The following is a 24,096-nucleotide window of genomic DNA, read 5'->3' as shown; positions in this document are numbered from 1 at the left end:
TTTAGAAAGTCATGTGTTCCTACCCATCCCTAACTGGAACTGCTGTCTTAGCTTGCAGTACATTTTAGGACAAAAAGTCTTAAAAGCATGAAAATAGCAGACACGCCTCATTTGCTTTGGCAGAGGGAACAGCTTTTTCTCCCAAGTAGCTCTAGGTAAGACCTAATCTCCAAAGGTGATCTTGTAAGTTCCAAATGACAGAAAGCAGAAGAGCTTGTGTTTTAAAATACTCCCTCCAGTCTTTCCTCCTTGTATTTTATTTTTGCAAGTTTACTTTCTAAGAGGTAGTTTAGAAATGGATACTACCCATTTCCCGACTGTTTCTCAGGTCATTCAGCATCTACATTTGCCAGCTGGTATCAAGAGACTCTTGTGGTCTTGCTTTGAGACTCCTCAAGGGGATGGCTTTTGCCACTATAGCTGCTTCAGCCCCTGGCAGCTGGGTGTATGGCATATATAGTAAGAAGTAAAAACATGTGCCGAATTAGCTATACAAATTGTTTGGATGAAAGTTGGAAAGATGGGTTTCTTACTGCTGTAATATGTAAAAGCACTAACAGTTGCTAGTGGCTTCTTGCTTCTGAATAGATTCTAGGTGGGAACAAATGGGATAGGTGGACTGGATCATTTCCTTCTTTCAAAGAAGTCATCAGAGTAGACCTCAGGTGCCTTGCTGACATTGGCTTTTGGTACCAGCATTTGCCTCGTTTTTTTAAAACTCCAAACCAGGTACAACAATGAACCAGCTTGCTTGCTCTATTTTCCATATCACCTGTGCTCATTCTTAGTCTTGTGTTTGACTCTTTGTAACCCTCTAGACTAGCTTGCCAGGCTCCTCTGCCCATGGAATTTTCCAGACAAGAATGCTGGAGTGGGGTACCATTTCCTATTCTAGGGGATCTTCCACACTCAGGAGTTGAACCCACATCTCTTGCATCTCCTGCATTGGCAGGCAGTTTCTTTACCACTAACGCCACCTGGGAAATCCATATATTTTATGTCAGGGCCTTTTTCTTAGCCTGCAGAGGTCAAACTAAGATGATTAGGAGAGGGAAGGCTGCAAAAACAGTGTCACCTCTCACCTCTTGTTCAGATTGGAATAGACTGACTTTCCCATTTTCCTTTGGCTCTAGTAGGCTTGGGCAGAAGTATGAAAGCTGTTCACTGAGGAGGCAAAAGCCTTGTCCTCAGAAGGCTTGCAAATTTAGAACTTCAGCCTCTTTGCATGTCAAAAAGTAAAGGTTGTCCCAGAATGTTAGACTTCAGAGGATTTTAGTGTTGGGAACATAGAAACTCAGAGAGGTTAAGAGACTTGTTCAAGGACATACGTCAGTTAGGGACATCCCAGACCAGAACTGAAGGCTTCCTGAGACTTTACTCTGATCCTACTGATTCAGTACCTCTGGAGTACAATCACGTATTGATAATGTATTTTTTCTTCTATCGTCTCCTTAGGGGAAGAGTATATCCTGGCATATGTGTGTATGCTCAGTTGCTCAATTGTGTCTGACTCTTTGCGACCATGAACTGTAGCCCACCAGTCTCTTCTGTTCATGAAATTTTCCAGGCAAGCATACTCGAGTGGGTTGCCGTGTCCTACTCCAGGGGATCTTCTTGACCCAGGTACTGAACCTGTGTCTTGTGTCTGCTGCATTGGCAGGCAGATTCTTTACCACTCTGCCACCTGGAACAGCATAGTGAAGAACAGTAAGTAGTGAGACCAGTGATGTAATATGATGAGTTTAGAATCAGACTCCTGGGTTTGAATCCCTTACGTTTATAGATTGGCTGTGTGACCTCAGGCCAAATCCCTTAAACTTTGTTCAGTTTATTCCCCTGTAAAGTTAAGATTATATTTTCTTCCTCATAGAGTTGTAATTGGTTAAAAGTGATAATTCATGTCAGTCTCCTCACTACATGCAACCAACTTAAAAGATTATTGCTATTAATAAACATTTTAAAATCCTTTCTCAACCTAGACCAACCAGATCGACCATTTGCCTCTTTCCTTTCCACTTTTATGCTCCCAGTCACTGAAGGACCAGAACAAGACTCATCATCTCTGTGAAATTTTCCCATTGAGTAGATTTTGGAGCCTGACAAACTGATTTTATTTCCTAGTCCTATCGCTTAGTGGTTAAGAAACCTCAGTTCCCTAATCTGTAAGACCTCTGACATCATAGATTGTTGTGAAGTTTGAAGATGATGATGTATATGAAGCATATAACAAATACCAATTCCTCTTCATTAGTCCCTCCACCTCCCTTTCCATAACACTGGTTCATACTCCTCTCTCCTTAAGCTGTCTCTATTCGTCTTTGTGTGGTTTAGCCCTTCATGGTCTTTCTGTCCATAAGGGGTGATTCTGTTTCAAAGGCAGACTGTAAGTCCTAGAATACAGGGACTTGCCTGATTGTCACTTCATGCAGCTGCCTAAGAATTAGAAACACTTTCCTGATCTCCCTTCTCTGGCTGTCTGTGGAGTCAGAGCATTCACTGGGACCATGATCTCTGGGACTGCCCTTCGCCCAGCAGTGTGAGCTCCAGACCTGGGGCCAAGCAAGCAACCAAGCCCATCCCCAGGAATAGCAGCTGGGTCTGCCACAGGAGAGGAGGGAGGCTGGAAGCTGATGCAGAGAAGGAGAGAGGCAGAAGCAGTTAGAGCTGAGATTGGAGGAGAAAAGCTGGAGGCTTATCTTGGTCCAACATAAACTAAGCAGTTACTGCCTTTGATCTTTCAAATAAACCCCCAAAGCTATGCCTAGAAGTATGTTTCCTGGTTTGTAGCTTTTTTTCTCCCTTTATTCTTCTTCCTGCCTTTCCTTTCTTTCCACCCCTTCTTGTCTGTCACTCCGTTTCACTCGTGTATGCCACTTTAGCTGAAATAGGAGACCAGAGTCACTTACTGCAAGAACAGGAGAGCTACTGTGGGCATTTGGGACATCAGCATTCCTGAACTGCCCCAGGAGACCTGGCCTGGCTGCTGACAAGAGCACTTTTTGAGGAAAAGAGAAGCTTGATCCTGTCACCAGCTTTCTGGTAATAACAATTACAATAAAAGCTAACACTTACCGAATACTTTTTATGAGTCAGGTATTAGGGCAGAGCATTTTACATGGGACACCTCATTTCCTCTATCCACCAGTCCATGAGGTACACCTGTCCCATTTTAAAGTTATATGCTGACGGTCACAAACTTGGTGCATCACCATGATTCAGATACAGGTTCGTCTGCTTATGGAGCTCATCCTGTTAATTACTCTGCTCCAGTTTCTCCTTTTCTAGTTAGCTGCTTGACCTCTGTATACTTACATTTCTTTTCCTATGAAATGGCAGTAATTATTTCCTAGAGTTACACTTCACTGTAGCTCTTACAATATACTGACAATGAAAAGTGGAATTAATTAATGATGATATTCTGTTAGTAATGAAATTTGGTTCTGGGGAGCCCAGATTGTGCTGAGGCTATCCAATTCAGAGGGATAGCAGGAGGACTACTGGGAAAGTAGTTGCATTAGATGAGTGTAAATCAGTACCAAGTTAGAAATCCTGGCTTTCTCCAGATCTACACACCTGGAATCTAGTGGAAAGGGAATGAAATTTGGAACTGACTGGAAGATTGCCCCAGATTAGGGACAAAATTTAGTTCGGTTCAGTCACTCAAGCATGCCTGACTCTTTGTGACGCCATGGACTGCAGCATGCCAGGCTTCTCTGTCCCTCACCGACTGCCAGATCTTGCTCAAATTCATGTCCATCAAATCAGTGATTTCATCCAACCATCTCATCCTCTGTTGTCCCCTTCTCCTCCTGCCTTCAATCTTTCCCAACAGCAAGGTCTTTTCCAGTAAGTCAGTTCTTCGCATCAGGTAGCCAAAGTACTGGAGCTTCAGCGTCAGCATTACTCCTTCCAATGAATATTCAGGACTGATTTCCTTTAGGATTGACCGGTTTGATCTTGCTGTCCAAGGAACTCTCAAGAGTCTTCTCCAACACCACTGTTCAAAAGCATCAGTTCTTCAGCACTCAGCTTTCTTTATGGTCCACCTCTCACATTCATACAGTTCAGTTCAGTTCAGTCACTCAGTCGTGTCCGACTCTTTGCGATCCCATGAATCACAGCACGCCAGGCCTCCCTGTCCATCACCAACTCCCAGAGTTCGCTCAGAGTCACGTCCATTGAGTCCGTGATGCCATCCAGCCATCTCATCCTCGGTCGTCCCCTCCTCCTCCTGCCCCCAGTCCCTCCCAGCGTCAAAGTCTTCTCCAATGAGTCAACTCCTCACGTGAGGTGGCCAAAGTACTGGAGTTTCAGCTTTAGCATCATTCCTTCCAAAGAAATCCCAGGGTTGATTTCCTTCAGAATGGACTGGTTGGATCTCCTTGCAGTCCAAGGGACTCTCAAGAGTCTTCTCCAACACCACAGTTCAAAAGCATCAATTCTTCGGCGCTCAGCCTTCTTCACAGTCCAACTCTCACATCCATACATGACCACAGGAAAAACCATAGCCTTGACTAGACGGACCTTAGTCGGCAAAGTAATGTCTCTGCTTTTGAATATGCTATCTAGGTTGCTCATAACTTTTCTTCCAAGGAGTAAGCATCTTTTAATTCCGTGGCTGCAGTCAACATCTGCAGGGATTTTGGAGCCCCCCAAAATAAAATCTGACACTGTTTCCACTGTTTCCCCATCTATTTCCCATGAAGTGATGGGACTGGATGCCATGATCTTCGTTTTCTGAATGTTGAGCTTTAAGCCAGCTTTTTCACTCTCCTCTTTTACTTTCATCAAGAGGCTTTTTAGTTCCTCTTAACTTTCTACCATAAGGGTGGTGTCATCTGCATATCTGAGGTTATTGATATTTCTCCCGGCAGTCTTGATTCCAGCTTGTGTTTCTTCTAGTCCGGCGTTTCTCATGATGTACTCTGCATAGAAGTTAAATAAGCAGGGTGACAATATAAAGCCTTGATGTACTCCTTTTCCTATTTGGAACCAGTCTGTTGTTCCATGTCCAGTTCTAACTGTTGCTTCCTGGCCTGCATACAGATTTCTCAAGAGGCAGGTCAGGTGGTCTGGTATTCCCATCTCTTTCAGGATTTTCCACAGTTTATTGTGATCCACACAGTCAAAGGCTTTGGCATAGTCAATAAAGTACAAATAGATGTTTTTCTGGAACTCTCTTGCTTTTTCCATGATCCAGCAGATGTTGGCAATTTGATCTCTGGTTCCTCTGCCTTTTCTAAAACCAGCTTGAACATCTGGAAGTTCACGGTTCACGTATTGCTGAAGCCTGGCTTGGAGAATTTTGAGCATTACTTTACTAGCATGTGAGATGAGTGCAGTTGTGTGGTAGTTTGAGCATTCTTTGGCATTGCCTTTCTTTGGGATAGGAATGAAAACTGACCTTTTCCAGTCCTGTGGCCACTGCTGAGTTTTCCAAATTTGCTGGCATATTGAGTGTAGCACTTTCACAGCATCATCTTTCAGGATTTGAAGTAGCTCTACTGAAATTCCATCACCTCCACTAGCTTTGTTTGTAGTGATGCTTTCTAAGGCCCAGTGACTACTGGAAAAACCATAGCTTTGACTAGACAGACCTTTGTCAGCAAAGTAATGTCTCTGTTTTTTAATATGCTATCTAGGTTTGCCATAGCTTTTCTTCCAAGGAGCAAGCATCCTTAATTTCATGGCTGCAGTCACCATCCACAGTGACTTTTGGAACCCAAGAAAATAAAGTCTGTCACTGTTTCCATTGTTTGCCCATCTATTTGCCATGAAGTGATGGGACCTGATGGCATGATCTTAGTTTTTTGAATATTGAGTTTTAAACCAGCTTTTTCACTCTCTTCTTTTACTTTCAACAAGAGGATCTTCAGTTCCTCACTTTCTGCCATAAGGGTGATGTCATCTTCAATCTGAGGTTATTGATATTTCTCCCAGCAATCTTGATTCCTACTTGTGCTTCTTCCAGCCCTGCATTTTGCATGATGTTCTCTGCATATAAGTTAAATGAGCAGGGTGACAGTATACAGCATTGATGTACTCCTTTCCCAATTTGGAACCAGTCTGTTGTTCCATGTCCAGTTCTAACTGTTGCTTCCTGACCTGCATACAGATTTCTCAGGAGGCAGGTCAGGTGGTCTGGTATTCCCATCTCTTTCAGAATTTTCCACAGTTTGTTGTGATGCACACAGTCAAAGGCTTTGGTGTAGTCAATAAAGCACAAGTAGATGTTTTTCTGGAACTCTCTTGCTGTTTTGATGACCCAACAGATGTTGGCAATTTGATGTCTGGTTCTTCTGCATTTTCTAAATCTAGGTTGAACATCTGGAACTTCACAGTTGACATACTGTTGAAACCTAGCTTAGGGAATTTTGAGTGTTACTTTGCTGGTGTGTTATATGAGTACAATTGTGCGGTAGTTTGAACATTCTTTGGCATTACCTTTCTTTGGGATTGGAATGAAAACTGACCTTTTCTAGTTCTGTGGCCACTGCTGAGTTTTCCAAATGTGCTGGCATATTGAGTGCAGCACTTTCACAGTATCATCTTTTAGGACTTGAAATAACTCAGCTGCAACTCCATCACTTCCACTCACTTTGTTCATAGTGATGCTTCCTAATGCCCACTTGACTTCACATTCCAGGATGTCTGGCTCTAGGTTAGTGATCACATCACTATGGTTATCTGGGTCATTAAGATGCTTTTTGTATAGTTTTTCTGTGTATTCTTGCCACCTTTTTAAAATATCTTCTGCCTCTGTTAGGTCCATACCATTCTGTCCTTTATTGTGCCCATCTTTGCATGAAATGTTCCCTTGGTATCTCTAATTTTCTTGAAGAGATCTCCTGTCTTTCCCATTTTATTGTTTTCCTCTATTTGTTTGCATTGATCACTGAGGAAGGCTTTCTTATCTCTCCTTGCTATTCTTAGGACCTCTGTATTCAGATGGGTATGTCTTTCCTTTTCTCCTTTGCCTTTCACTTCTCTTCTTTTCTCAGCTATTTGTAAGGCCTCCTCAGACAGCCATTTTGCTTTTTGGCATTTCTTTTCCATGGAGATGGTCTTGATCCCTGTCTCCTGTACAGTTTCATGAACCTCTGTCCATAGTTCATCAGGCACTCTATCAGATCTAGTCCCTTATATCTATTTCTCACTTTCACTGTATTTGATAAGGGATTTGATTTAGGTCATACCTGAATGGTCTAGTGGTTTTCCCCATTTTCTTCAATTTCGGTCTGAATTTGGCAAGAAGGAGTTCATGATCTAAGCCACAGTCAGCTCCCAGTGTGGTTTTTGCTAAGTGTATAGAGCTTCTCCATCTTCGCCTGCAAAGAATATAATCAGTCTGATTTCAGTACTGACCATATGGTCAATGAGTAGAGTCGTCTCTTGTGTTGTTGGAAGAAGGTGTTTGCTAAGAACAATGCGTTCTCTTGGGAAAACTCTTATCAGCCTTTGCCCTGCTTCATTTTGTACTCCAGGGCTAAACTTGCCTGTTTCTCCAGGGAAATCTTGACTTCCTACTTTTTCATTCCAGTCCCCTATAATAAAAAGGACATCTTTTTCTGGTGTTAGTTCTAGAAGGTCTTGTAGGTCATCATAGAACCGTTCCACTTAAGCTTCTTCGGCATTAGTGGTTGGGGCATAGACTTGGATTACTGTGATATTGAATGGTTTGCCTTGGAAACTAACCGAGGTCATTCTGTTTTTTAGATTGCACCCAAGTACTGCATTTCGGACTCTTTTGTTGACTGTGAGGGCTACTCCATTTCTTCTAAGGGATTTTTGCCCACAGTAGTAGATATAATGGTCATTTGTGTTAAATTTGCCCATTCCTGTCCATTTTAGTTCACTGATTACTAAAATGTCGATGTTCAAATCCTTGCCATCTCCTGTTTGACCACTTCCAATTTACCCTGATTCATGGACCTAACATTCCAGGTTCCTATGCAGTACTGTTCTTTACAGCATCGGACTTTACTTCCATCACCAGTCACATCCACAGCTGGATACTGTTTTCACTTTGGCTACGTCTTTTCATTCTTTCTGGAGTTACTTCTCCATTCTTCTCCAGTAGCATATTGGGCACCTACTGACCTGGGGAGTTCATCTTTCAGTGTCATATCTTTCTGCCTTTTCATGGGGTTCTCAAGGCAAGAATAATGAAGTGGTTTACCATGCCTTTCTCCAGTGGACCACGTTTTGTCAGAACTCTCCACCATGACCCATCCATCTTGGGTGGCCCTACACGGCATGGCTCATAGTTTCACTGAGTTAGAGACGGCTGTGGTCCAAGTGACCAGTTTGGTTAGTTTTCTGTGATGGTGGTTTTCATTCTGTCTGACCTCTGATGAATAAGGATAAGAGGCTTATGGAAGGTTCCTCATGGGAAAGACTGACTGGGGAGGAATCTGGGTCTTGTTCTGATGGGCAGGACCATGCTAAGTAAATCTTTAATCCAGTTTTCTGTTGATGGGTGGGGCTGTTCCCTCCCTGTTGTGGACTGAGGGCAAACTTGACCCATGCCTTCACAGGAGACTCTTTTCTCCTGGCTCTTAATGTACTCCAAGAGTCTCTTTCCCCATTCCTGTTAAAGTACTGTAATCAAATCCCACTGGTCTCCAAAGTCAAGTTCTTTGGGGATTCTCAGTCCCTTTGCTGGTTCCCTAGGTGGGGAAATCTGTTGTGGGTCCTAGAACTTTCTTAACAGTGCAAGAATTTCTTTGATATAATTGTTCTGCAGTTAGGGACAGAAAGTGAGCAACAATTCAGATATCCAGAGGGCACAGCAAATAGCCAGCTTGATTTTATTCAGGATTATTCACAAGTCTTATCCTATGGAGAATCTGACTCCCCCCTCCCCCCATGTATTTCTGATTGGTGGACAGGGTTAGTTCTGTAGTTCAAGAAACTGTTTTTGAGCGATACTCATGTGCATGACTCAAACATAGGCATCCTGTCCTGTCTGGGCCTGGGGAAGCCGAAGCCTAGATCCATTGTTCAGATGGGACAAACTGGGATTTCCATCAGGGTAAGCAGATACTACTTGGCTTTTAATAGTAGCTTTCCTCTGTGGAAGTCATAATGCCAGGTACTCTTTATCAGTGTATCCTGACTGAATCCTTACAACTGCTCTATGAAGTAGGTACTGCTTTTCAGGTTGATGAAATTCAGGTTTTTGATCAGGGTCAAACAGCTGGTAGCAGAGTTGGACTTAAAGAGCTAGAGCTTTGAGCCATGATGGGGTCCTGAAACATCACAGGTTTAAGGACTCTGGACTAATTCTAGTCCTGCCTCTGGTGAGGCTTAGCCTAAGGGCATCTTGTCTGCCTGCTTCACAGGCATGGCTTGCATGAGAGAGAGCAGTGGCTAGGACATCATTCTTAGCCCTGGGCACAGACCATGTGCTGTTCTTTTTCCAGTAGTTGTTGTTGTTTAGTCCCTAAGTCATGTCCAACTCTTTGCAATCCCATGGAGTGCAGCAGGCCAGGCTCCTCTGTCCTTCACTGTCTCCTACAGTTTGCTCAAATCTATGTGCATTGAGTCAGTGATGCTGTCTAACCATCTCATCCTCTGCTGCCCCTGTTTCCTCCTGCTCTCAATCTATCCCAGCAGCAGGGTCTTTTCCGGTGACTTGGCTCTTTTGTATCAGGTGGCCAATGTATTGGAGCTTAAGCCTCAGTCCATCCAATGAATATTCAGGGTTGGTTTCCTTTAGGATTGACTAGTTTGACCTCCTTGCAGTCCAGGGGATTCTCAAGAGTCTTCTTCAGCACAATTCAAAAGCATCAATTCTTTGGCACTCAGCCTTCTTTATGGTCCAGTTCTCATATCTGTACATGACTACTGGAAAACCATAACTTTGACTATATGGATCTTTGTCAGCAGAATGATGTTTCTGCTTTTTAATATGTTGTCTAGGTTTGTCACAGCTTTCCATCCAAGAAGCAAGTGTCTTTTAATTCATGGCTCCAGTCACTGTCCACAGTGATTTTGGAGCCCACTAAAATAAAATCTGTCACTGTTTCCATTTTTTCCCCATCTATTTGCCATGCAGTGGTGTGACTAGATGCCATGATCTTAGTTTTTTGAATGTTGAGTTTTAAGCCAACCTTTTCACTCTTTTTCCCCCTCAAGAAGCTCTTTAGTTTCTTTTCACTTACTGCCATTAGGGTGGTATCATCTGCATATCTGAGGTTGTTGGTATTTCTCCCAGAAATCTTGATTCCAGCTTGTGATTCATTCACTTTGGCATTTTGCATGATGTACTCTGCATGTAAGTTAAATAAGCAGCATGCATGACAGTATACAGCCTTGACATACTTCTTTCCCTATATGGAACCAGTTCGTTGTCCATGTCCAGTTCTAGCTGTTGCTTCTCGACTTGCACTTGTTTCTTAGGAGACAGATAAGGTGGTCTGGTACTCCCATTTATTTAAGAATTGTCCAGTTTGTTGTGATCCACACAGTCAATGGCTTTAGGATAGTCAATGAAGTAAATGTTTTTTTGGAATTCCCTTGCTTTTCCTGTGATCCAGTAGATGCTGGCAATTTGATCTCTGGGTCCTCTGCCTTTTCTAAAGCCAGCTTGTACATCTGGAATTTCTCGGTTCACATACTGCTGAAGCCTAGCTTGGAGAATTTTGAGCCTTACCTTGCTGGTATGTGAAATGAATGCAATTGTGCCATAGTTTGAAATTTCTTTGGCATTGCTCTTCTTTGGGATTGGAATGAAAACTGACCTTTTCCAGTCCTTTGACCACTGCTGAGTTTTCCAAAATTTGCTGACATATTGACTGTAGCACTTCAACAGCGTCATCTTTTAGGATTTTACATAGGTCTGCTGGAATTCCATCACCTCCATAAGCTTTGTGGAGAAGGCAATGGCACCCCACTCCAGTACTCTTGCCTGGAAAATCCCATGGATGGAGGAGCCTGGTAGGCTGCAGTCCATGGGGTTGCGAAGAGTCGGACATGACTGAGCGACTTTACTTTCCCTTTTCACTTTCATGCATTAGAAAAGGAAATGGCAACCCACTCCAGTGTTATTGCCTGGAGAATCCCAGAGACGGGGAAGCCTCATGGGCTGCCATCTGTGGGGTCGCACAGAGTCGGACACGACTGAAGTGACTTAGCAGCAGCACCATTAGCTTTGTTCTTAGTAATGCTTCCTAAGGTCCACTTGACTTCACATTCCAGGATGTCTGGCTCTAGGTGCGTGACTACACTCCTATCGTTGTGGTTATCTGTGTCATTAAGACCTTTCTTGTATAGTTCTGTGTATTCTTTCCACCTCTTAATATCTTGTTAGGTCCTTAACTCATTACCATTCTTGGATGAAATGATTCCCCTACTATCTCTAATTTTTTTTGAAGAGAAATTCTCTTTCTTAGAGAATCTTTCCCATCTTGTTGTTTTCCTCTATTTCTTTACACTTCATTTCAGAAGGCCTTCTTATCTCTCCTTGCTTTTCTCTGGAACTCTGCATTCAGTTGGGTATATTTTTCCCTTTAAAGCTATTTATAAAGCCTCCTCAGACAACCACTTTACCTTCTTGCATTTCTTTTTCCTTGTGGTGATTTTGGTCACTGCCTCTTGTACAATATTATAAATCTCCATATATAGTTCTTTATGCACTCTGCCAGATCTAATCCCTTGAACCTATTCATCACCTCCACCATATAATCATAAGGGATTTGATTTAGGTCATACCTGAATGGTCTAGTAGTTTTCCCTACTTTCTTCAATTTAAGACAAAATTTTGCGATAAGGAGGTCATGATCTGAGCCACGGTCAGCTCCCAGTCTTGTTTTTGCTGACTGTATAGAGCTTCTCCATCTTCAGCTGCAGAGAATATAATCAATCTGATTTCAGTAGTGATCATTTGGTGATGTCCATGTGTAGAGTCATCGCTTGTGTTGTTGGAAAAGAGAGTTTGCTGTGACCAGTGTGTTCTCTTGGCAAAACTCTGTTAGCCTTTGCCCTGCTTAATTTTGTACTTCAAGGCCAAACTTGTTTGCTACTGCAGGTTTCTCTCGACTTCCAACTTTCCATTCCAGTTCCCATGATGAGAAGGACATCGTTTTTGCTGTTAGTTCTACAAGGTCTTGTAGATCTTCATAGTCAACTTTAGCTTCTTCAGCATCAGTGGTTGAGGCAAAGTGATGTTGAATGGTTTGCCTTGGAAAGGAACTGAGGTCACTATTCTGTTGACTGTGAGGGCTACTCCATTTCTTCTAAGGGATTCTTGCCCACAGTAGTAGATATAATGGTTACCTGAATTAAATTCACCCATTCCTGTCCACTTTAGTTCACTGATTCCTAAAATGATAGTCACTCTTGCCATCTCCTGCTTGATCACATCCAATTTCCTTGATTCATGGACCTAACATTCCAGGTTTCTATGCAATACCACCAGACACATCCACAGTTGAGTGTCGTTTCCGGTTTGGCTCAGCCAGTTCATTCTTTGTGGAGGTATTAATAATTGCCCTCTGCTCTTCCCCCATAGCATATTGGACACCTTCCAGCCTGGGGTGCTCATCTTCTGGTGTTACGTGTTTTGCTTTTTCATACTGCTCATGGGGTTTTCATGGCATGCATACTGGTGTGTGTTGCCATTCTCTCCTCCAGTGGACCACATTTTGTCAGTACACTTCACTATGACCCGCCCATCTTGGGTGGCCCTGCACAGCATGGCTTATAGCTTCATTGCATTACAAAGCCCCTTCACCAAGACCATGCTGTGATCTAGGAAGGGGCTTCTGATATGAGTGTTAAGCAGTCTAGCTTAGTGGTTAAATTGAAAGTTGGCTCAGTCGTGTCTGTTTGCATCCCCATGGACTATACAGTAGAAGTCCATGGAATTCTCCAGGCCAGAATACTGTAGTGGGTAGCCTTTCCCTTCTGCAGGGGATCTTCCCAACCCAGGCGAACCCAGGTCTCCCGCATTATGCGTGAATTCTTGACCAGCTGAGCCACAAGGAAAGCCCAAGAGTACTGGAGTGGGTAGGCTATCCCTTCTCCAGTGGATCTTCCCCACCCAGGAATCGAACTGGGGTCTCCTGCATCGCTGGCAGATTCTTTACCAACTGAGCTATCAGGGGTTTTTCAAGTCAGACATATCAGGTTCTTCTTGTGATCCTGGGTAATCTTCTTTGTACCCCAACTTTTCTGTCTTTGAATGGAGTTGTGGTAAGCATATACGAGTTTTATTGTCCATAAAGTGCTGTGTATAATGCATGCTGTGATATCCAGTGCTCAGTAATTGATAATTGCTCTTACTGGGAATTAGCCAACACCTAGTGTGTTCAGGGAAGCTTGCAACTTTAAAACACTTGAAGTGTGGCCATCCTGTGACACAGGGCTGAGCCCCCGATTGAACCTGAGAAATCTCTTGGTGCAGAACTGTTTCCCAAAGAAAAGGTAGACAGTAAAGAAGGGAGCTCATTAGGTAATCAGGGGACCACACTCACCATCAGATCTTTAACTGGCTGAAACCATCACTTGCTTCAAAGGAAAGGACCGGAATGGAAGGAAGGGATCCAGCCTTCTGGCACTTTCTGACTAATCATCTGTCTAAATTGATTTCCCACTCCTTTTTTTCTTTTTATCTTTTGATATGTAAAATGCCTTCAGGTTTCATCTGGTTCTGCTATGTCAGGTCATCAAAGATGCTCTCATGTGGAGGGCCTGTAAATGGGTAAATGGATTAGAACCTCTTTGGTAGGTCCATCTGTTCTGTCCCTACTTGAAGGCCTTGGCACCAGGATTTGGAGGAAGCTGGTATAATATAGCATCTGTCCAATGGGAGCAGAGGTGAGTGGCCTAGGGTAGGTGAGTCAGTCAGAAACCAGGAAATCCTCTTATCATGCCAGATACCTGGGCTTTCCTCAGCAGCAAGAACTGAGCAGCAAAATCTGGTGAGTCAGCATGTCTGGGAATTAGAGTTGCCAGTCTGTGAGCATGTGGAATTTGTGTAAGTTTGGGCCTTTTGTTTCTTTCAGCATTTCAGTCTTAGAAACACAGATCTGGAGTGTGGTATGGTGCTGTTTGTTTTGGATAATTTGACTTGAACAGGTTGCTTCTCATGTATTCTGGTCTTCTAAGAATTAACCCCCTTGCCTTTAAAAATTATTAATAAGTTGTGCTATGACTTACTGGCTGTACTTTAAAAGCATAAAAAGGCTTCAAAAAACTTACTTGGGTCTGTCATTTTCCACACTAAAACTCTTCTGAAGGGGCTTCAGTGTGTTTTTGAAACCTAAGTGAAACTGCAAATCCAAAAAGGGCATGTATAGTCATGTCTGTCATTTATTCTTTTTGAAGGTAGAGAATGGGACACACCCTGATACTATATGATTCCAATTAACACAGGAATGATTATGGTCTTCATTTTAAACTTGTACACTCAGAACATACCCTTAGAATCCCTTTTGAAAATAACTCTGAATTTATGCAAGTATTATTTGGAGGAAGTAAAGTTTAAAGCTTCAACTTTCCATTAAAACACCCTTTTACCCTATTGCCAGTCTCATTAGAGCTTTGAATTTGGATTGTGAAGGTCCATGACTCTAGAGCTGGTGAGACATGGGTCTGACATTGATTTGGTCCACTTACCCTGCTATACTTCCAAGTTTCTATTAACATAATTTCAGAGGCTGCAATTATTATGCTGTGCTGTGCTGTGCTTAGTCACTCAGTCGTGTCCAACTCTTTGCAAACCCATGGACTGTAGCTTGCCAGGCTCCTCTGTCCTTGGGGATTCTCCAGGCAAGAATATTGGAAAGAATACTGGCAAGAATACTGGGTTGCCATGCCCTTCTCCAGGGGATCTTCCCAACCCAGCAATTGCAACCAGGTATCCCGCATTGCAGATGGATTCTTTACTGTCTGAGCCACCAGGGAAGCCCAAGAATACCAGAGCAGGTAGCCTGTCCCTTCTCAAGGGTATCTTCCTGAGCCAGGAATTGAACTGGGGTCTCTGGCATTGCAGGCAGATTCTTTAGTTAGCAAAATTTTACAAGCACTAAATTTTAGATGGATCTTCTGGTAGCCTCATTGAAGGTAAGAATGAGTCTAAGTAGATAAAGGGTCTGCAGAGAAATCACTCCTTCCTAGCCAAGAAATTTCTAGCAATCTTCCTATAAAACACTTTTTAGTTAAAAATAAGTAAATCACTGTGATGTTATGTATTAGTGCAGACTTTTCTTTTTCATCTATATGTTATCCTATCATTTAGAGATTGTATTTGGGTGAATCAGCCCTTCTTTTAAAATGGAGACACCTTCTTAGAAGACTAAGCCTGCAGGCCCTGTAGGGCATTCACATTTAGTGTGAACTCGACTTTGCTTCTACATATTACCTTTGTGAGAGGGGTATTTAGAGAAGAAGCTCAGCAGCTGGGACCCTTGGCATGGAATACAGTCCTGGTGGATGGCTCCCATAGGTGGATAGAGTCAGGGTGGAGAAAGGGCTTGCAAATTCTTTACATCATCTTTAGTTTATGAAACTATTATATAGTTACTTTGGATATGACCACTCTTTCTCCTTGTTCATCCTACTTAAAAAGAAAATCTGGGAATTTTTACATTAGAGACTAGAAATGAACCTTTAATTTGTACCTTTGGTGTTAAGACAGATTCAAATAACTTTCTTATGTGATGGCAAATTGGCAAGACAAATTTCCTTTGGAATATTTCTGGCAAACCCATAGTCTTCCTGATGCATTCTGCACATGAATTCTTTATGATCTATGTTAACCTTAAGAATTTTAGGAATTTCTATTATCGGTTCTCCATATGTGTCGTAACGACTGCATTTCCAAGGTGAAAGTGTAGGCTTATGAGGAAGGTGATGGTGGACTTGGGGTATTTCCGCTAGTTTATGGTTGACTCATTGCAAGAATGGTGTTGCACTGTGCAGTCTCTGGAGGAGAGCTTGCATACTCTGTCTTCCTGTACAGTGGTGATTGCTCTTTAATTTTCTTCTAGGTTGGCTGGCTCCTCTGGCTGATGGCATGTTGAGGCACATGGGCCAGTGGCAACGAGGGCATCCAATCCAGAGAGGGCCACTCTAGAGGCCAGGCCACCAGCATCATGGGCCAGTGTGTCACCAAGTGTAAGAATCCCTCATCAACTCTGGGTAGCAAGAATGGAGACCGTGACCCCAGCAGCAAGTCACATGGTAGGCGGAGTGCAAGCCACCGTGAGGAACAGCTGCCAGCCTGTGGCAAGCCAGGTGGAGATATCCTTGTCAATGGGACCAAGAAGGCAGAGGCTGCTACTGAGGCCTGTCAGCTGCCAACATCCTCCGGTGATGCTGGGAGGGAGCCCAAGTCAAATGCCGAGGAGTCTTCTTTGCAGAGGTTGGAAGAACTGTTCAGGCGCTATAAGGATGAACGGGAGGATGCAATTTTGGAGGAAGGCATGGAGCGCTTTTGCAATGATCTATGTGTGGACCCCACGGAATTTCGAGTGCTGCTTTTGGCTTGGAAGTTCCAGGCTGCTACCATGTGCAAATTCACCAGGTTAGTCACAAATACTTGGTGTCACCAGGTGAACAGAGGAGGAAAGAGAGCACCATTGAGCAGTGGTACCCAGCTAGGATAGAAGTGGGCACCAACAATCCTTGCCTGAAGTTGTAAATCCATGTTGCCAAGCTGCTGTCCCACCCCATTGCTATTTCAGACTTTTTATCTTTTCTTTCACTCCTTTTGTCAGTTCACTTACTTCCTTACTCAGTGTTTATTGTGCACCTATCATGTGTCAGGCATTGAGTGCCACTGGGGATGTGCTTTAGTCACTGTATGAAGCTTGTTTCCCCTTTTAGCTCTCCGAACAATACCCTTAGCCACCCCCTGTGCCAATAAGGACAACTGGCCCCAGTTATCAGCTAGTGCGTGCGTGCACAGTCACTCAGTCATGTCCAGCTCTTTCTGACCCTGTGGACCATAGCCTGCCAGGCTCTTCTGTCTGTGGTATTTTCTGGGTAAGAATACTGGACTGTGTTGCCATTTCCTCCTCCAGGGGATCTTCCCAACCCAGGGATCGAACCCATATCTCCTGCGTTGGCAGGCTGATTATTTACCACTGAGCCACCTGGGAAGTCCTGTCAACCTGTAGTTATGTCCATTGTTATGATCATGCATCCCGATAGAGATTAGTTGTGGGAGACAACATGGCAGGGTCACTGCAAAGTGTGGTTTGCAGAGCACTGGATTATAAGTAAGAAGAATTGACTTTGAGAACCCCTCGATAAAACTTTTAGTCCCTGGGTAGGTTACTCAGCAGATCTCAGATGTTCTATCTTCAGAACATACAGAATCTCGAAGAACATGATCAGGGTGAGACCATGTTGTAAGCCAGAAGTGTTACATAGAGATGTTAAAAAATACGCATACAATTTTTGCTTTTTAGTAACAGAACTTTGATCTCTGGTGGCAGTTTCCCCAGGTTCATCCAGAATCTTTGGACTCCAAAAATTTTCCTTGGCAGTAACCAAAAATATTCCCAAAACAAACAACCCCTATAGAATCAAAAGGAAAACAGGAAGACTCCCTCCCCATCTCCAAGGAAAGTCTACAGTTTAATCACTATTGTAGAATGAAAAATGGCACAGAGCAGGAGACTTTGAGTTTAGCTTTAGAAAGATGAATATATGAATGAATGAACTATTATCAGCTGCCTACCATGTGCCTGGCACTATTAGAAGTTGATATAATAACTTGTTTAGTTAAACCCTATGAAGTAAGGTAGTATTCTCACCATTTGGCAGATGAAATAGGATCGCAATTAGAAGAGGAGTTGGAGTTCAAATCCTGACAGCTGCATAGTTATGCTCTTAATTATGATACTGTATCGCCTCTCAGTAAATGGTATCATTTGCAATTATTAATTGTGCCCCTCCTTCCTGTTGCAGGAAGGAATTTTTTGATGGCTGCAAAGCAATAAGTGCAGACAGCATTGACGGGATCTGTGCACGGTTCCCTAGCCTCTTAACAGAAGCCAAACAAGAGGATAAATTCAAGGATCTCTACCGGTTTACATTTCAGTTTGGCCTGGACTCTGAAGAAGGGCAGCGGTCACTGCATCGAGAAATAGCCATTGCCCTGTGGAAACTCGTCTTTACCCAGAACAATCCTCCGGTATTGGACCAGTGGCTAAACTTCCTAACAGAGAACCCCTCGGGGATCAAGGGCATCTCCAGGGACACTTGGAATATGTTCCTTAACTTCACTCAGGTGATTGGCCCTGACCTCAGCAACTACAGCGAAGATGAGGCCTGGCCAAGTCTCTTTGATACCTTTGTGGAGTGGGAAATGGAGCGAAGGAAAAGAGAAGGGGAAGGGAGAGGTGCACTCAGCTCAGGGCCCGAGGGCTTGTGTCCCGAGGAGCAGACTTAGTGGCTCTGTCTCAGGAGCAGCAGCAAGGATCTGCCTGCTGCCCTGCAGTCAACCAAGGAATTGGACCTTTCTGGAAATTACTGAAGATCCGGATATTTTCTACTTTACACCTTTCTCTGCCTTGTATCTGAAAGGGCTCTAAAATGCTGTATCATGTTTTAGGCACTTTCTTCACTTTTGGTTATTTTGGTTATTTCCCTTTTTTGGGGAGGGGTCCCCCAAAATATTTGAACCTGGCTACATGTTGTATATTTTTTTTTTTTGAAGCCTTCAGATAGAATAAGCCTGCCACTTCTTGCACAAATTAGATTTTTTTTTTTTTTTTTTGGTGGGGGAGGGTGTAGAGCAGGTAGTAGGGAACGGGACAGTTAGGTTGAATTATCATTATAAAATGATAGTGCCAGATCTCAGTTTTGCATATTCTTGTTTTTCAGGGCAGGTCTGTACTGTGTGTAGTGCTGTTTACATGGTTGAATTTAGGTTGTAATAATTACTTTTAAAGATTTACACAGAGTTGAATTTTGAATTAGCAGTGTTAACTGTTAACCACATTGCATTAATTCCCAGGCGATTTAAAGTTCTTGGAGAGCCAAGGCCGGCCAAGAGCATTTGTAGTCTGGTGACGACCCCCTTTTAAGCTAATTTATCTGAAACTCTTTATTTTTCTCACTTCTTGCTTATTCCTTCTTTGACCTATTGCATTTCATGTTGAGTTTATCCATCAACATGCTACACCTGTCAGTCAAGTGAGCAGTTTTGTTAGAACACATTGTACTGAGAACCACTTAAGCATTGAATGCAGAGAAAGCAGTGCTACCTCAGTTTTGCTGGAAGTAGACTTTGATAGTTTTCTTTCTTTGATGAATTTTCTGTATTTTCATGTTGTAAGTGGAAATACGTTTTGTTTTTTTTTTCATTTGCTTTGGAGCCAAAGTTTCTGTTCCTGGTGGTCGGAAAACTGTGCCTGCCGGCCAACTGACTTGAAGGAAAACTGTGGTATGGAGCTCTGCTTGAATTTTGTTGTTTTTTTTTTTTTTCCTTGAGTAGTATCATCAGCTTACTTGTCTGGCAAGTGCAGGAGCCTGGGGTTGGCCTGAACTCTGCCAAACAAATACATAAGTGTATTTAATAGTTAAACCTGTGCCCTTTCCCTTCTTGCTGCACCCGTGTTATCACTTAACCCCCAGAAGTTATTTATTTTCTTCTTTGTTAATGTCAGGCTTATTTGGGGTAATGTGATGACTGTTTAGGTTTACATGACCCTCCTCACCTTTACCTACCCCCAAATATGTATATATACATATATATGTATATATTTTACCTATATAATATATATATATATACACATATATGTATCTATATTCCTTTGTTTCTTTGCCTGCTAAAACTAGCTATAAAAGGGAGCTGCCTTCAATATACAAAGTATAAGAGTGTCAGGGAGAATCATAATGAAGGCTTTTGAATCTGAATTTAGATCATTTTCATTAAAGATGAATTTTCTCAGTCCTTTCCTCACAAGAGGGAGTCCCAGTTCCCTAGACACCTCCACGTGCTTGCTCTGTAAGGCCAGCTTAGGCTAAACTGCCACACACGAGCTGACTGGTCCTACCTGGTTTTAGTACAGGGTCCTCTTATTTTTCCATTTAAAAAAAATGTCCTCATAAAACTGTACTGGAAGGATGGATGGCAGGAACTTGTACCGTTCAGCTTCCAATACTTTGGAACAGATTGAAAAGGGAATTTTTAAATAAAAATTTATAAAAATATTTATACTCTTGAGGCAGTGAGAGTTTGTCTATTAAATATTTGGAGTTTTCTCCCTCAACTTACCCCCTATCTCCCTCCCAGGTATATGTTTCTTAGCCTGGGCAGGAATTGCTTATTTTGAGTTCTTTTATTACCAACCTATGGCTCTGGGCTCCCATCTTTACAAAGATGATTTAAGGAGCTTCTGCAGTCTATGTTTTTGTAAAATTGGTATTGTCATAGGGAACATATATATATATTTTTAATCTGAACCCTGAGAGTTGCCCCCTTTACAGGAGTGGATGGGAAACTAAAGTCAGCCACAGTAGTTCGCAATACTGCTGGAAAGCTGATGGGTCCCAGTCCAGACATCTGGCTTTGTTCTAGCCTAAGACACAAGATCCTTGTAGACCGTTTCTAAGGGTCTTAGCAGGTTCTGTGGGCTCAGTTGAAGTCAAGGTACCTAGACTGAGGTATTGAGACTGCCATCTCATCCAGTCAATTTACAACCCCATTTTTCCTCAGTTCTGGATTGGGCAGAGGTTAAGGTTAAAACCTTAACCTAGCAAGCTGCTTCTAGCCAGGTAAGGCTTTTTCTGTCTCAGATCAGAAGGGTGTAGGGAGAGGACACAAAATGCTGAGTATCCTAAGGACTCTGGAGGAACTGGATTCCTTCCCCAGCCTACAAGAAAACATTCCATGCATTAGCTGTGCTAGGATGGATTTTTAAAAAAACACTCAGCTTCCTCATCAACAAAGAGCCATTTAAATATTTTTGGTTATATATTTAATCGTCTGTTTGTTAACAAATGCAAATTAGAAACCTGAAAAGGGAATGGTTAGGGAGGGACTTAAGTTTCCTTTCAAGTTTGAGTCTTTGATGCAAAGAATTCAAGCTTATGCAGTCACGTGGACCAATGCTTGACTTTCTCGTGGCTATAGGAAAAGCAGTTTTCTGCAGAGGAATCCAAGATGGAGTGTGTGTGTAGGGTTTGCAGTTACACTTCTGGGAAATGAGAGGTTCCTATTCTTCTTCACCTACAGATAGGTTTGCTGCTTAATGAGTGAGCAGTAATTGTGTTGAAGAGGTCAATGCATGCCCCTCAGGTAAGCCAGTGCACACTTCACTTTAAACAATAGGACACCAGAGTGGTGTGGTGGTGGTGTTGGGTCAGGGGCAGGATGTGGATGCTATTTTGAAAACAGGCAAATACCAGAGCGACTACAACAAATGGAGTGTGTTGGGAAGTTGTTTTTTGGCAGTAGTTTTGTGTGTGAGCTTCTACGGTATTTCTTTAGCAATTGATTAGAAAGCAATATGAGATGAAGTGTGCTTCACTGCATTGCTCTTCCCCTATACCTGCCAAATGTGAATGTATCATTCTTAACCCTGCCTCCTGTAATGACACTTTGCTATACTTAGCCTCAGCAGTTCTCCCTGCCAGATGTGCTCACATGGGTGAGTTTGGTTCAAGATTCCATTTCTACCCTTCTGGTAAGAAAAAAATAAAATGTAGAGCTAGGTAGAGATCCAAATTTCAGCCAATCCCTCAGGTTCGAGGAAACCCAACAGAAAATGTACAAGGCGGTGTTTTCAATATTAAACTTTCCTAAGGAAGGCACAAACTAGCCTTCTTGGAGCGGAAGAAAGGATTAAGCCACACATTTATTAGTGGGTCTTAAAACAGTATGGATCTCCCAAGGACTGGTGGCAAAATTCAGTCCTCAGTGCTGGAGCCTGCAGGGTGTGGGATTCCATAGTTCATGTGATGGCCGCATATAGTATACTACACCAAACTGTATTTAAATAGTGACGGGAAATTACTTAGATAAGGATCTGGTATAAAAGTTTAAAAACCAAAACATCTGTATTTTGGGCCATGTTTGGTTTGCATTTAAAGTAAAGTCTTCAGTGCAATGAGCCCCAAAGGTATAAAGGCTGGAAGAAAGCTGCTGCTAGGTTTGTTTTGCTGTAGTAGCCCACTTTGCCACTCTTCTTGTGTGTCTGTTTGGTTAGTGATGACCTGAACATCTTGGTAACTGCCTAACTGACAAAGGTCTTCCCTGGGGGACTCAGTATCTTGTTTAAATGTGTGCGTGTGTGCTAATTCACTTCAGTCATATCTGACTCTGTGTGGCCCTGTGGACTGTAGCCAGCGAGGCTCCTCTGTCCATGGGATTCTCCAGGCAAGAATACTGGAGTGAGTTGCCATGCCCTCATCCAGGAGATCTTCCCAAACCAGGGACTGAACTGGCGTCTCTTATGTCTCCTGCATTGGCAGGTGGATTCTTTACCACTAGCACTACCTGGGAAGCCCTTGTTTAAACAAGATGGACTAAAAGGACTATTAAGTCATTAAAGTGTTAATTGGGACTCATTTGAGAACATGTAACATTGATCCTCCTCTTACTCCACAGTTTTCTGAATCATAGAGGGGTTTCCCACCCACTCCCCATTCAGAGTTCACACCTTTGTTAAGTTGCAATCATTAGCATTTATCCAGGTTAACCCTGACTAGCACTGCCTTACATTGAGGATCTGCAGGTGTTTTTCCTACTGAAAAACAAAATTGAGTAACCATCAGATTCTGTTTCTGATTCAGGTGCTGGAGTTACCACATCCTTCTCCCTATTCCTCTCTTTGAAAACTGAGCCTGCTCTTCTACCACCCACCTTCCCTACAACTTTCAACATAAATCTTGCATATTGCCAAAGGAAGCCATTCAGCAGCTGCTGTGGTTTTTTTCCCCCAACACATTTATTCTGGGAGAAGTGTCTTCCTTCTGACCCTGGTCCTAGCCCCTTGAGTCTGTTATTAATTGCTCTTACCTGTTGCACTAATGAATATGATTCTAGGTTTCAAAGGAGGGATTTGAAGCAATAGGCAAATGGGGCTTGGATAAACTGGTCCTACAAATAAGATACCCTGCCTTATCCCGCTGAGGTGATGAGTCCACTGCTCATGTGACCCTCCACCTTTGTGGATTCCTCTTGGTTTGTGACCAGCGTGTCTGTTTCTTGAAGTTGTACAAACTTGTTGACAAAAGTCAATACTTTGATTTGTATTCTCTGCACTGTTGCACTCTCCAAATGGCTCCTTGAATATTTTTATTAACTTGTTACACACATTATTGTCTACTTTTTTATTTGGAAGGTAACCTGCTGTTGGACTTAATAAATTTGTTTACTTGACTAATGACAGTTCTGCAAGAAACAAAAAACCACCCCCCAAACAAAAAGATATCGTGACTTCATTCTGGGGTGAGCTTTACCCACCAGGAGCCTCTTCCAACATAATGGATGGCAAATCCTGTGCTTTGGAAAACCGTCCAGATCATACAGGATCCCCAGCTACAAATATGGATGTTGATCTCCCACTCACCAAGCTTAACGGCTTTTCAAGTCCCAGTACTTATAGGCAAGAAGCAAATGCGTCCTCACAGGGCCACTACCTAAACCGTCTTACCAACTGATGTGGATTCCCATGAAGAATAAAAAGTGAATTAGAACTCTTAATAGTTGGCTCCTATATCTACTAGGTTGGCAGTGATTAAGGCAAAGGAGGCAAGCTGAAAACTGTCAGGTGCTACTGTTCTGTGATCTTTGGCAAGTTAGTGAAATTCTGAGTTCCTTTTAGTCATCTATAAAATCAAGAGAGACGGTTATTTCTATCAATGTTAGGATTTAAAAGAACATCCATGATTTATAAAGCACCTAAGACACAAAAGTTTAAGGTTTCCAAAGGCTGTTAGGTAATGCAGGGAATCCAGATATTAGGAGGATTGGAATGGTCACATGACCTTTCAAAAGTCACTGCCTCTCTTGGGGACTCAACTTCCCTATGCCAAATTGGGAGGATGGTGGGCTTAGAATAACATGGTCCCTAATGGCTCCCTCTCGCTCTTACACTCTAGAAGTCTAACTGTGGTAGACCTTGTTGTTCA

The 24,096-nt window shown here is 42.8% G+C and overlaps 1 protein-coding gene across 5 annotated transcripts in view; it reads left to right on the top strand.

The window, feature by feature from the left end:
• Positions 1-23,668, top strand: part of DCUN1D3 (defective in cullin neddylation 1 domain containing 3) — a 55,102-nt gene extending 31,434 nt beyond the window's left edge. For all 5 annotated transcript variants that reach the window (XM_040257544.1, XM_040257563.1, XM_040257554.1 and 2 more), the window contains 2 exons: positions 15,996-16,531; positions 17,923-23,668. In XM_040257544.1, coding sequence (XP_040113478.1) covers positions 16,101-16,531; positions 17,923-18,406 — 915 coding nt within the window. In that variant the 5' untranslated portion in view covers positions 15,996-16,100 and the 3' untranslated portion in view covers positions 18,407-23,668. The remainder of the gene's footprint in view (positions 1-15,995; positions 16,532-17,922) is intronic.
• The last annotated feature ends 428 nt before the right edge of the window (positions 23,669-24,096 follow it).

The sequence above is a fragment of the Oryx dammah genome, unplaced genomic scaffold (genome assembly GCF_014754425.2).
Source record: "Oryx dammah isolate SB20612 unplaced genomic scaffold, SCBI_Odam_1.1 HiC_scaffold_2, whole genome shotgun sequence".
NCBI lineage: Eukaryota > Metazoa > Chordata > Mammalia > Artiodactyla > Bovidae > Oryx > Oryx dammah.
This window is presented reverse-complemented; position numbering and strand designations above follow the sequence as displayed.